This window comes from Perca flavescens, chromosome 8, assembly GCF_004354835.1.
Source record: "Perca flavescens isolate YP-PL-M2 chromosome 8, PFLA_1.0, whole genome shotgun sequence".
In the NCBI taxonomy this organism is placed as follows: domain Eukaryota; kingdom Metazoa; phylum Chordata; class Actinopteri; order Perciformes; family Percidae; genus Perca; species Perca flavescens.
Window position 1 is genome coordinate 893,097 of NC_041338.1, and position 14,404 is coordinate 907,500.

At 42.1% G+C, this 14,404-nt stretch overlaps 1 protein-coding gene across 4 annotated transcripts in view; it reads right to left on the reverse strand.

Moving 5' to 3' along the window:
• The window catches only part of wwp2 (WW domain containing E3 ubiquitin protein ligase 2), a 56,147-nt gene that overhangs the window by 26,227 nt on the left and 15,516 nt on the right, over positions 1 to 14,404 (reverse strand). For all 4 annotated transcript variants that reach the window (XM_028586027.1, XM_028586028.1, XM_028586029.1 and 1 more), the window contains exons 6-10: positions 12,305 to 12,383; positions 10,947 to 11,098; positions 9,346 to 9,589; positions 7,794 to 7,883; positions 1,743 to 1,917 (exon numbers count right to left, since the gene is read on the reverse strand). In XM_028586027.1, coding sequence (XP_028441828.1) covers positions 1,743 to 1,917; positions 7,794 to 7,883; positions 9,346 to 9,589; positions 10,947 to 11,098; positions 12,305 to 12,383 — 740 coding nt within the window. The remainder of the gene's footprint in view (positions 1 to 1,742; positions 1,918 to 7,793; positions 7,884 to 9,345; positions 9,590 to 10,946; positions 11,099 to 12,304; positions 12,384 to 14,404) is intronic.

The following is a 14,404-nucleotide window of genomic DNA, read 5'->3' on the forward strand; positions in this document are numbered from 1 at the left end:
GGATCCAGAGTGTAAACGGAGGAATCTTTGGGTGTGAATTTGTCAATGAGTGGAAAAAACAGTTTAAAAAAAGGGAGGGACAGGATGATGGTGTTTGAATAAAAGGATGGACAGATGGGAGGGTTAGAAGGATGGATGGAGTGAAACAAACAGGTAAAGGTTATTTCAAAGATGGAAAATACAAAACTGGATAACCAAACATTAAACCTACACTGTGTAATGTAAGTATTCTCGTAAGCGTAGAATCTGACATTCAGAATCATTCAGAATATGTACGAGCGAGTCGCTCGAATGGCGGCAGCCATGTTGCACCTCCATCTTTAAAATACATTAGCCAAAGACGGACATACCTCCACCTTTTGCGCTTTTACACTCAGTAGCACAGTGACGAATGCCAGGGAGGGAGGGGGAGAAGATTACTCGCGACCGCCGGCAGATTTCAAAGCCTGTTGAAAATGAAGGATCACACCTATTCTCTAGGACATGTAACGGAGTCGCCCAGGAAGTTAAAAAGAGAATTAAAACGACAACGCGACAGGCAAAGCAAGAAGACCAAAGTTAATATTGGAGGGGTTTTTCCAAGATGGAAAGACCTCATAAGGAACAAGGATTTTAAAAGGGGAACAGAGGTTGCCTGCTTTCTTCTCGACAAGTAATTCTGCCTATTTGTGTAAATTCAAAGTTTTATAGTTGCTTGGCTAACCGTTGCATGGTTGTGCATGGCGTTGTGATTTCCCTGGCAGACAACTCACGTCATGCAGTTGTAACACAGACCGCTAGAACAGCTGCGTGTAAACGATGGAGATACTAAGAGCTAATTCCGGGTTCGGCCACCGTAGGAGTTAGAACGCGCTTAGAATGGAGGGGGTAGTAGAAAGTAATATTCAGTTGGTTTTCATATACAATTTCACTGCTAGATGGGAGAAATTCTTACACAATGTAGCTTTAAGAAACAGATAAAAACACCCAAAAAGCCAGAGTAAGATACATAGAAATAAGAGAGAAATGTCCATAAAACTTTCATTAAAATTGAAACAAACAAACAAACAAACACACACACACACACACACACACACACACACACACACACACACACACACACACTCTCTCTCTCTCTTCAGGGTGGGGTGTTTTTTATAGAAGCCTATAAGAGTTTTAAGGCTGGTTTTACTAATGGTCCGTTGAGAAAGCTCTGTTGTTTTAGTCCCATAAGTCTTTACTGTCTGGCTGCAGTCTGACCTTGGTTGATCACTGAGAGGAGACACGAACCTCCACTGGAAAAATACTATAAACAAGTCTCAAATAACATCTTCAAACCCCCCTATAGCCGACGTCCTCTAAACTGTTAGCCAACAAGTAAACCGCACTGTGTCACATTCAGCACTGATCTTACTCAAAACATGTACTGATCGCGCTCAGTCCCAAGGTGCCTTGTTGGGTTGATGTGCAAATCTAAACAAAGATTATGTGACATTTTCATGAAAATTATTTCACTGGGGTTTCAGTCTGACCAATGTGAGCAGAAGCAGAGAAACTTTAAACCCAGCAGTAATGTGGGAGTGACCCCGCAGGGTTTTACCCCCAAGAACCTGTAGGAAGTGACACAACTGGAAAATGCACAACAGATAAACGCAAGTTCATCTGACAGTGCTGTGGGGGTACCCGAGACCAAAAAGGTTGGGAACCACTGTACCAGTGTACTGTGTGCATGTAAACTTGGTGGTGGTGAAGGCCCGGAGTACCTGGTAGAGGAAGCGCTGGCTGAACTGGTGCATGGCGCCCTGCAGCTGGCTGCGCTGGCTCTGCCACTGCTGGTAGTTCCGCACGGTCTCAGCCGTGGGCCTCTGCCATGTGGTGGTTCTGGTGTTGTGGTCCACGTAGTAGAACCTGCCCCGCTGGTCCACTCGCTTCTCCCAGCTGGTGGGGGGGGGGGGCAGAGAGGGTGGGAATGAGAGGGGTTGTGGCTTTCAACAACATCTTTATTATATATTAAGCATGTCAAAAGTGGGTGGTTGTATCAAAAAGCTGCGCTGCTGATAGTAACAGCACTGATTTATAGACGAGGAAAGGCAAGAAAAGAAAAGAAAACCGTAAGAGGAGGGGGACAGAGTGGGAGGGAAGGAGAAAGAAAGGAGCAAAAGAAGAAAAGAGAGGGAAGAAGGGATAAAAGAGAAATGATGTAAAGAAGCAGGAAAGACATGGAGAAGGAAATCAAGAGGAGGGGAAGGAAAGGCTAGATTATGCTGCTTAGATGGTTAAACCAAACTATCCCTGACAGAACGTACTTCATTAAAGTTGAGGATTACTGAGGTTAGTGGAATACAACCAAAACATTTTTTACACTAGTTTTTAACTTATCATACCTTCTAAGGAGCTGTGCATGTAAAACAAAAAAATCCAAACTTGCACATGATCGGTGATAAACTGGTGAAGTTGTTCTATAGCTGCAGGAAACAAACTTTTCAGGAACAGTATAATGTTGGTGGGTATTCTCGCAGCATTAAAAAAAAAACTACATTTTGTGTTGTATTAGCGCTTTGGCTAAGCCTTAGATGTCATCAGTTTGGTCACTTTACAGACAATGCTAGCCCTCAACTACAATGATGACGGAAAACAATGGGGGACGCCAGCTTTCTGAGTGACAATAACCATGTGTGGTGGTGTGTGTTTGTTTGCCAGTGCCTGCCATCAGCATTACTCAGACGTCTATGTATACTGTTCTTCCCCTGAGATTGGGGGGGTAGATGGTCCACAGAAATGCACACACAAACGGATACACATGGTTGCAAATCACACACACACACACACACACACACACACACACACACACACACAAAAAGTTCCCTGGGCTCAACAGGACTGACTGCTGCTCTGCTGCTATTCTCATATCTGTGACTTCAGCGCTACAGAATTTGGAAGAGAAAACAGCATCAACTTCCATAAGCTAACAAAAACACACCGTGCAGATACGAACAGGCTTAAGAAATACACAAACGCACACACTCACAGGAATACAAATACACATATAATAATAATTCTACTCTCTCCTTCACACATTTACAGTATAATCATGAGTCTAGCGGTTAGTGATTGAGTTTTCGTTTGCTGGGTCCTACCAGGGGTTCAAGTCCTCTAAATAGACTCACATTTGTTGCAGCGAAGCTATTAATGCAAACTTACACACACATTCACTGTGTGTTCAGTGTGGAGGAGAGCTGCATGAAAGATTTACTGCAAGGTATTATGGTGAGAGTTTACACTCAACTTTCCCTGCATGAGTACATATTTATCAAAACTTGTGTTCCTGAAATCAAATCCTATTCATTAGGAGTTTTGGTGCATTTTATGCATTTGTTACCAAGTTGACAGTAGAGAAATGACAGAAAATGGCATGTTGGATTTAAACCAGGGACGTTGCAGTTTATATATATATATATATATATATATATATATATATATATATATATAAAAACAGCAGTGGATTAATCCACGTTTTGTGCTCTAGGGCGTATTTGGTGCAGAAGGACGGTGTATGTGGGATTGTGTCAAATCAAACTACAGTGTGGGCTAGCACAACAGTGTGGCTCTCTAATGATTTTTAAATAGTTTGCCTATATAATCAATTCATTGTTGGTTTTGGGTCTATTCATATGATTTGTTGAAAATAAGAAAAATATAGAATATTCTCAGACTTATATATACTTAAAAACACACTTGCTGTCACAAGCAGTAACCACGTGTCTCCAAATCAAACAGAAGTAGAAAATCTTAAAGATTTTAACTTTGAGGGGCATCAAGATCCAACATGTATACATATGTTGTGCACCAATATTATCCAGATTAGGTGAACTAACTCCAACATCTCTAAAAACAACTCTTTAGACATGCAAATTTAGTCTTCACTACTAATGTTCACATTATATATTCCATCTGGTACTTTAGTGAGATGGCAGCTGATATTCATTTCACTCAGCAAGTAACTTAAGTCTTAAAATTAGAGACTCCAATAACAACTAATAGCTTTTTTTTTTTACTGTCCATGACAAAACTGCATGCCCCCTATGGATAACTGCAATTTTCCCCCAAATAAGTTTGAAAATCTTGAGCAACACTCTGATAAGCCATAGAAATGGCCCTGTTCTCAAAAGCTGTGTGTATACTGTGTTGTAAATGGTATTTCTAAGGTCTGAAATTCCTCTTTGCTGAGGACTTTTGAGTTCATTTTAGTTTTTGAGGACAGTTTAGCAATGGTCTCCATTATCATCCTGAAGATTTCAGTTCAGAAACAAATCTTTGAATAAGTTGTCTCCTGAATGGAAAATCTATTTTCTCTTGTGGTCAGAAGTCAGGCTCAGCGACACGACTGCACCCCAGGAACTGGTAGGTTTCAATATCTTGCTCAAGGACACTTCAGCAACGTAGATGATTGCAAACACAGGGAATTATTTGGTTGAGGGATAGTCTCTCTGACCACTGTGCCTCTAAGCTTCCTTTAAATGGCAAGAATAAATACTGTTCCCTCTCTGATATTAGCACTAGCTAGTTATTTACTGGAGCCAGGGAAAATCCCAGATCCCACAACGGCCTGTCTGAGAGTCTCTACTTAGTTCTGCTATCTCTTCGTACCAGTCATGCTACTCAATGTATTTTTTGGAATTACAAGTGTACAGTCTACTCACTATGAACTGTCCAGATTATAATTATACAGTACAACCTTTTATTGTGGATAGTCCACTCATTATTTATCACCATGTTGGCTAACAGCAAAAACCATGAGCTCCTACCTTCTGTCTTTATCCCATTTTCTATTGGGATGAAGTTTGACATGTGTTGACTAAATGAAACTGAACAACCCGATATAAGAATCTGCTTCATCTTTGGTTCCAATTCCTATAACACTTGAGTTTACTACTCACTCCACTGATAATTTCACTGCTGAAAGTACACAGATTTACTTTTTAGGATCAGAGTGTACCTTGGTACAGGATAGCTCTAAATATTAACAGCCCCATATTGTAAAAAGTGAGATTCCCATGTCTGTTTTGATTAACAAAGCAGGTTTAGCTGCTATATAAATACTGTGAAAGTATCAGAATGCTCAATCCACAGAGAAATACACTGCCTGTATTCAGAAACTGTGCCTTTAAACAAGCTGTCAGGACTACCTTACGGTTGTGATGTCACAACTTTATCGTATATAGGTAGAGAGTGCCGCTACAGTGCCGTTACAGTCATTCCCCAGCTGCAATGACAGAATACAGATGTTAAATACCTGTAAACGCTGACGAATCAGAGCAGATTGGACTTTTTCGGGAAATGGGCTTAAAGAGACAGGTGCTAACACTGGGCATGCGCGTGGCAGTGTAAAAAGGAAGCAGATTGTCTAACGTTACTCTGTGGTTAAAAATCATGGATGTATAAATAGAAAATACTGAAAATAATTTGGAGAAAGAACAACAATGGTGAAAAGTAAGACAGGGATTTTTGTATTTAGGCCTTAAAAATGTGTTTTTTTCTTCTAATCTTAACCATTTAAAAAGAAACAGTTAAAATGTCACAATGTGACCATTTGATGTAAAATGCAATATTTAAGATAAACACAAAATGCTTTAAAATGTAGTTTCTATTGTTTAAATTTCAAACTTTGAAATCATTGTGGTTTACAGACAGCATGCGAGGCTGACAAGTAGGGATGTAAACACAGCATCAGTTTGAATTTAAGAGGCCCTACTACTGCTCAAGTACAATAAATGAGTTATGACGTCCTGCAACTTACCAGAGTGGTTGAGCTTGTGATGCATCACTGGTTACAAACTCTACAGTATATCTGATAAAGAGCAGAGTGGCTCAGAAGCTCTCCTCAGTCTGACTTCGGATGGCTTTCATTATTTCAGCTTCCAAACCTCGATTGCCTAACTCCCCCCTCCCCCTCCCAGCCTCTAAACAGTTCCTGGTGTGTACATCTGGAGCACTAGCCCAGCATTAGCCTGCTAATTGATCCTCTGAAGGGCCATGGCGGCTAGCAGCCAACACAGTGGTGGATGGAAGTACATGTGGCTCTAAGAAAGGACTTTTGTTCTCCGGGCCCCCACACTCTCGTTGCTTGTATGGAAAAACTGAGATGGGGGTTTGGGGAGAAGGGGGGTAATCTTTTCCTAAAAACAGCCTCTCTTTCCCTCTGTCACCCAGTCACACGCTCTGTGAAAATCAATAAACAATGGGTGCAAGTAAAAATGTCATAAAAGGGCTGGACTCTGTTGAGAGATGGAGAAAACTGTGTTCTCATTCTGATGGCTTAGCACACAAACTAGGTGATTTAGTACCAATTACAATATGTGTAGTTATACTTGAGAACACACATTCTTAATACATTCTGAAAAACAAACAAACAAGAAGGCTTGGTTTGGCAGCTGACAAGCCTGGGGCTGAGCATGAACATTGCTCTGGACACAGTATGTTATCTTCACATAATCTCCAACAATGTGAACACTTAAAGGCCCAGCCACACCAGCATTTAAAATGGCTTCATTTGGAGTCAAATTCTGTTGAATGTAATGGAATTGCTGCAATCAGATGATTTGCTTGGAGGAATGAAGTAAATCTGCACTGTTTTTTCACATTTAGTTGGCCTTTGATGAACTTTAAAGCCCAGTTCCAACTGATGATTCACGACTAGACAAAACTTGCAACTACTTGCAGTCTGCAAAGTTCTGAAAACCTGCAAGTTTACACCAATTTGATGAGATGAGACAGTGCATCATCTCCATAGCAGCGACTCTCTGTACTTCTGCTCTAACTTCCGACTTTTCAGGCTTTGTTGTAGCTGGATATTATTTGTAGCGTGTTAAAATATGAATGAGGTGATAGTGAGATACTTTCTACAGTGGCATTTCTAGTAGTGGTGAAACGGCGAAAAAGTTGTATTTCTCCGATTCACAGCTTTGTTCTAATGCCGCTCCCTCTCTTCAGTCACTCTCTGGCTTGCTCGACCATGTAGCACGCCCGCTGTCCCGTCACCAAGCACGTACAACCACTTGTTTCGCTTGTGAATGAAACAAGGTATAACAGTGTACATACTACATGTACAGCTGTATTAATTTCTGTGTATTCTGGACTTTGTATGCCAATTGAACATCAGTTCTCATCATGCCCTAGTGAAGTGCTAAGTAACTTATGTTCTTTCCTTTTCTACAGACATCTGAGACAAGAGGAGAGTTGTTGTAAATACTAACAAAACATAGCCTCAAAGCTAATTATGGCTACAAGGCTTGTAACATAAATTTTATTGTTTACAGATTAAACTGACTTCAGTCTTTCTGCTGCTGAAGTGACTACTGTTAATCTCTTGATTCATGAATGCAGTTATTAAACTATTAGATATTTTTTAGGGGTGTCCCGATCCTGATCACAGTATCGGATGGGAGCTGTTTTTGGCATTTTTTAACTGATCGGGGATTGATTGGCCCTGTGCCAAAGACGCAACGCCAGATTGCCTGCATGCCGGCACTTTTAAACCAACGTGGCGTACGGCCACTCACCAGTGTCTGTTAAAGAGTGTCTTGTAGCTTGCAACAATTTGTATATTGAATTGTTTGTTTGTTGAATGATATTGTAATTAGTTTCAGACTGGATATTTCCAGAGTGTCAGAGGTGGAAGACATGACTGGCTGATAAAAGATCTGATAAAGCCCTAATGTCAACCCAGCATATTGGTTAGCATGTCTAACCATAATGTGTGTCAACCAACCAGCGCATTAACAGAGAAAACAGGTATAAAGAAGTAACAGGCATACCCTGGTGGCAGTGGTCTCTCCCAGGTTGTGGTTTTGGTGTTGTGGTCGACATAGTACACTCTGCCATGAGGCAACACCCTCTGCTCCCAGCTACACAGAAAGAAAGAAAGTGTTACATTTGCTTCTACAATTCACACGATACATAACCTTTTTTTTTTGAAGATCATTTTTTGGGCAATTTAGGCCTTTATTTGACAAGACAGCGGAAGAAATGAAAAGGGAGAGAGAGGGGGGGAATGACATGCAGCAAAGGGCCACAGGTCGGAGTCAAACCCGGGCCTGCTGCGCCGAGGAGTAAACCTCTATATATGGGTGCCCGCTCTACCAACTGAGCTATCTGGGTGCCCGAAGCACCCGTTTTTAAAGATTTCATAATCAATGTAATTACAGCAAACAAAACCTCTCCCTAATATACAACTTGAATTATGCTGAGAGCAAAGGGAGTGTCCTACACTACAGTGACAGAGAGGAGCTATGATGTTATGAACAAAGAGGAAACACCAGCTCTTTAAATATATCTTAATCACCTGCAGTCATTCACTAAATTCATTCACTATGAAAATATGTTCTAGGCTCTATACATGCTAAAAGTATTGTTTTTTTGTTTTTTGTTTTTAAATGGAGTCTGGTGGGTTTAGCTCTAGCGACTTCAGAGCTGTTTCTAGTTAAACAGAAAGAATCTTAAAGAGGTTTTTATAAAGGTCTATCTCTGAAGGGATCCTTTCCATAATGTTACAGTGTTCACGCTTAATACTGGACCAATGTCAAAGATTGTTGTTCCCATCGGTCACTTAGACACAAACACATAGGAACATAGGGTCCAGGTTGAAAAGAAACGGTAGTTTCCCTTTGATAGCCTTGCAATTATCTACCAAATATACCCATCTATCTTTGCAACTTTTTATTTTTTGTCTTTTTTTGCCAACCAAGACAGAGAGGAGACAGTAGAGAGATCAACCACAAATCATTGGATGAATTTAAATCTACTTTAAATCTATCTTTCCTCCCATTAACCATTCTGCACATTCACAAATACTATTGTCAACACATGATTCAATATTGTTTTGTATTACAGTATTGTAAATGTTACTATTTCAATCTCACAAGTTTTTATTACCTCACGCTGAGCTCTTTCAGCTGTTAACAAGCCTTTTTTTATGACATTTTGCACAGGTGTATTTAATAATGTCATTAACGGCTGTGTTAAAGGGCCTCCTATTGTGCATGCTGGCTCATCAGCATGACGTACTAAGACTCTTACATGGAACAGAGCTACTGGAGTACAGAGTGACACTACAGAGGAATGTTATTAGCTCCACCTTTTCCGCTTTTCCTTGGGTCGTGTGTGTGTGTGTGTGTGTGTGTGTGTGTGTGTGTGTGGGGGGGGGGGGGGGGAGGGGTGGGGGTATTGTATGAAGCACTTTGTGCTACATTTACATGTATGAAAAATTGTATATAAAGTAACTTGATTGATTTTCCTGCTATGACAAGCCAAAAAGTTCTATCTCTGAAGTTTCTGATGCACTTTATCTTTGCATGCACTGATTCTTACCCTGCCGGGAGCGAGTCTGTGGGGGGCTCTGTGATGCTGTTGCCAGCCTGCTCAGTGCTGGAGGTGGCATTGGCGCTGGGCTCCGCCGGCGGGGCTGGGCCCAGGGCGTCTTGACCTGGAGAGGGGCTACCGTTGCTGCTGATGGCAGCTGGGGATCGGCCTGACGGAGAGGGTGGAGGAGGTGTGTGACGGGCCACGCCCCCACGACTACTCTCCAGCCCATTAGATGTCAACTCAACTTTGTCTGGGATAAGACAAAGGGAGGGAAAAAGGACGAGAGAGAGGAAAGATAGTTCAAAACGTATAGTTAGTGTTAGCGAGATAGCTCATACTGAACCAGGATCTAAGAATCAGCTTGTGAGTTTATATTTTTTAGTCATAAGTAGTATGATACTACATTCATGTGCTACTGAAAAGGTCTGACATCTGGGATGTCTAAGCTGGCTACTACACGTTTCATTCTGGTGAGCTGTAAAAACAAACCCAGAGGACAAGCAGCAAACAAACGGTTAGCATGGCCGGAGCTTTGAAAGCTGAAGCTCCACACTCTACTCACAAACCTCTAGTCTACTTATTTATGTTATCAGGGTATGATTCACAGATCCATAATTAAAACAGAAAAAGGTTACCTGGATTAGCCTTAGACTGATATTATGCAATATCACACTGATAAAATGGATGTTTGGTAGTTTGTGTGGATACTGTCATGATTGAGTCATAATGAAACAGCAAAAACCTCTGGCAGCAGAGTATATCAGCTATAGCTATTTAAGAGCTTTTTCCATGAGAGAGAGAGAGAGAGAGAGAGAGAGAGAGAGAGAGAGAGAGAGAGAAAGAAAAAAAGAATAGAATATTTATAACCGATTAACATCTACTGTAATTTGTTGTACAGAAGACAATTGGAAGACCTAACCCTTGAGCTGTTTCTGATGACAGGTTTTGACTCTAGATAAGTCTGAATTAGTACTGCATAAGCCGAGAATCCTGCTTGTTGTGTAGCAACACTATTGTAGACCCTAACATTATGTGGTCTTTTTTTACTAGGCGGCAGTGGGAATGTATTTTTGTGTCCCTTTAAAGATACAGAAGTACTATCTGCAGCATCTATCCATTTAACATCAAAAACAGGTCTAATAGTGTGTTCCATTTGTACTCGGAAGTTGGATTTTCCGAGGTCAAAGTCGGAAACATGCCCCCTGACTAATTTCCGAGCTTGGAATTCGGAAAAACTCAGAGTAACCCGAGCTCAAAATCCAACATGGCTGCTCCGTGCATCAACAGTAGTGAAATCTGTAGTAACATACAGTTATTAGCACTTCTGTCTTATTTGTGTCTCACTAAATCAGTCGTACATACAGTCCTGTCCATCTTCTAGACATGTTGTTACGCTGTTTATATGCACAAAAACGGCGTCATGCATTGTTATCAACTGGTATTGCTAACAATGGCTAACCTGGCTAGAGCTAACCCACAATGAAAATCCGACTTGTAAATTTGGATTCAACTTGGGTGTGACGTCATTCCCAGCTCTGGCTTCCGAGGTAAATGGAACGCATTATAACAAAAGATCAACAATAATAAGGCAGACTTTGTTGCTATACCTGTGCTGCTTCCAGGGCTGATGTGACTCTTGGAGGAGCGACGGCAGCCAGACGAGCCGGTCCCAGGGATCTGCTCCTCATTCAGCTCCCCGTTCGTCAGAGAGCCCCCTGGGGAGCCGCCCTGCGAACCACCCACTGAGTGCCTGTTACTCCTGCGAAAGGAAAGAAAGACAAACAGAGAAAGAGGGAGAGAGAAGGGAATGTGTAGCAGAAGAAGGGAAAAAGTAAAAGAAAAGGAGATGATGAGGAAAAGCAGGAGGGAGGTGCGATGAGACAGAGCAGAGAGACTGTTTTTTACTTGTTCTTTGACTGTCTTTCATATGCTCCTCCTGTGGATCACCGCACAGCTTTGTTATTAGACCTATTGTTGTTCCTGACTCAGGGAAGTAGACATGGCACATGTACGAGCGTGTAGACGTCAAGACCAGCACTAGGCACACAGCTAAATACACACAGAGAGGTCTCGGCTACTTTTGTTCTCTGAACAACCTCATATTTTCCTAACACTAAATATAACTTTACTTTTCCGACAATAACTTGAAAAACATGTCCAGGACAAAGGAATGCTGAGGCCGAGCTTAGACAGCTATCAGCAGCAAACCGGATTAAGGGGCTGCGCTCTGTTTATTTGCCAAAACTAGGAGAAGGAGCAGCAGAGGAAGGAAGCAACCATTTAACATTGACACTGTGTGTGTGTGTGTGTGTGTGTGTGTGTGTGTGTGTGTGTAATATATCCTTATGAATGTGTTTATGCCTGCGCACTGAGCTCCTCATCATGGGACAACAGAAATCACCTCTCCTCTTGGTCTGTTCATAGGATAGAGTTTGACTGCTTCTCCATGACAGCGGCGGTTTGGACTCTTGGCTGAACTGTGCTTATTGCCCCCCTACAATGTTTAGAGGGAAATACCATCCGACCCCATGCACCCCCACCGCAAAGCTTTGAAATAAATGCAGTCTCCACTATTTATTATCCCACTACCATTCTAGCCAGTGAGAAACCACATTCAGGGGGGGGATAACATGCTGGCACTCTGCATAAGTGCTACAGTTGACCATACTGGCGCATGCTTCCTTTACTAGATCTATTTCTTTTATTTTGATTACAATTATGCCTCAGACTTTTTGTTTTTCACATAAGCACTTTCCAAACAGTATTTTAGAAAGGTTGCACTAGTTGATTATTGTGCTATTATTCGTATAATATACCATAACATCTGCAGAAAACTAAAATCAGCAGTCTAGCGAACAGTGCTTGATGTAGGTGCCTTAAAGGCTTTTTTAGAGAGAGAGTGTGTGTGTGTGTGTGTGTGTGTGTGTGTGTGTGTGTGTGTGTGTGTGTGTGTGTGTGTGTGTACCTGCTATGAGATCCAGCTGTACTGGGAGTCTCCTCGCTCTGTGTCCTCCTCAGGTTGGGTCTTTCTGACTGCAGAATCTCTGCAAAGACACATAGTAACATCATCACTGTACAGACACAGATAACCAGCTAATAACTAGCTGTATCAATCACAACACGTACAGTATGGGGAGGGGGGTGGGTGGGGACAGGTTGAGAAAAGGCTAGAAAGTCGTTGCTGTATCAAGATTGATGAGAGTCCAACCTTAAAACATTCCGCACTCACGTCACCAAGGCCAGTTACTATATTAATGTACCAGGACATTTCCCCTCAGCAATAAATCTGGCCTTTACGCTTAACCAAAGATACTACTGGTTATCTGATGGTTACATTTTGGGGAAATGTGCCTAAAAGAATGCACAACACATCTCTATACAGAAGCTCCATCAACATATAATATATAAACATGGGAGTCTTGGGTTTGAATTAAATGTAGAGGCGATGAAGTACGATGAGGTGGAACAGGCTGACAAACGACATGCATACAAGCTACATATGGGGAAACAAAAGGGAAAATTACATCTTAAAAGAGTACTCTTATTTCGCATTGTACTCCTATCATATTATTGGACTCACAATGGACAGTTAAGTTGCCTACATTACCCAACTTCAGGTGTGTTATGCCAGTAGAGGCTAATGTAGCCTTGAGCGGCTATCCACAATTCTAGATGGAGAGCGGACTACAGGAGGTCTAAGCTCACTTCTTTCTAACTCCACACCCTCGGATTTTCTTCATTTTCAAACTTGTAGTCTTCAGTCCCAACCAATGCAGACTCAAGTGATTACTTTAGGCAGTTTATCAACTTTCGTACAACTTTTTTGACATGTTGTAGTACTCTCCACCTGTAAAAAGACATTGATGTGTAAAGTCAGTGGAGTTCCCCTTTAAAGCATCCTGTCATCTCTACTGTCAGCTTGGCAATAAAACATAATATGCCTTTAACTTTAATAGTATGACAAAGAAAGACAGTAGCTTGCCAATCCAATTCAACTTAGCATTTAGTATTTCCCTCTGCGAAGAAGAAAATAACACCCATCAGTGGATTCTAAATTGGTCACAAAAAAGTGTTATAACGATGATAACGGTAAGCGGAATGGCCTCCGTTTGTTTCCAGCGGGATGTCGGGAGCTTTGGTGTCCTTTCGCCAAGACTTGGCTGGATCATGCAGTGCTGGCGGCATTCAACTGGGTGAATTTTTCTTTCTGTGTGCGGATCTGACAGCCACATTCTGCTTTATGATGAATGATGCAGAAGTTGAAGAAGCTGATGGGATTACATTTCACTGGAATAGTACCTTGTACGATTTCATGTGACAAAAAAAAAGAAAGATTGATTAATGTCTCTCACTGGCTGAAACATTAAAATAATTTAACACTAAAGCTCCCTCAGCAATGAATGGAGTTTCCCTAACACCTCTCTCTTAGTTCCAGTCTCTCCCTAGACGTTCTATTGTCGCAATACTGTCATACTTTGAACATTACAGAGAGTTACTGGTCCACTGTGAAGAAAAGTTCTTAGTGAGTCACAGGCCACTTTTCCTGAATATTCCATCCATCTTCGTCCGCTTATCCGGTGTCGGGTCGCGGGGGGAGCAGCTCCAGCAGGGGACCCCAAACTTCCCTTTCCCGAGCAACATTAACCAGCTCCGACTGGGGATCCCGGCGTTCCCAGGCCAGGTTGGAGATATAATCCCTCCACCTAGTCCTGGGTCTTCCCCGAGGCCTCCTCCCAGCTGGACGTGCCTGGAACACCTCCCTAGGGAGGCGCCCAGGGGGCATCCTTACCAGATGCCCGAACCACCTCAACTGGCTCCTTTCGACGCAAAGGAGCAGCGGCTCTACTCCGAGCTCCTCACGGATGACTGAGCTTCTCACCCTATCTCTAAGGGAGACGCCAGCCACCCTCCTGAGGAAACCCATTTCGGCCGCTTGTACCCTGTACCAAGTACTTTTCCTGAATAATCAAATTCATATAGACCTGAAAAATGTGGCATGTGTGTACAGTTTGTGGTTTAATAGAGACCATTCATCCTTGTATGGACTGCGCAGTCTGTACTGGTG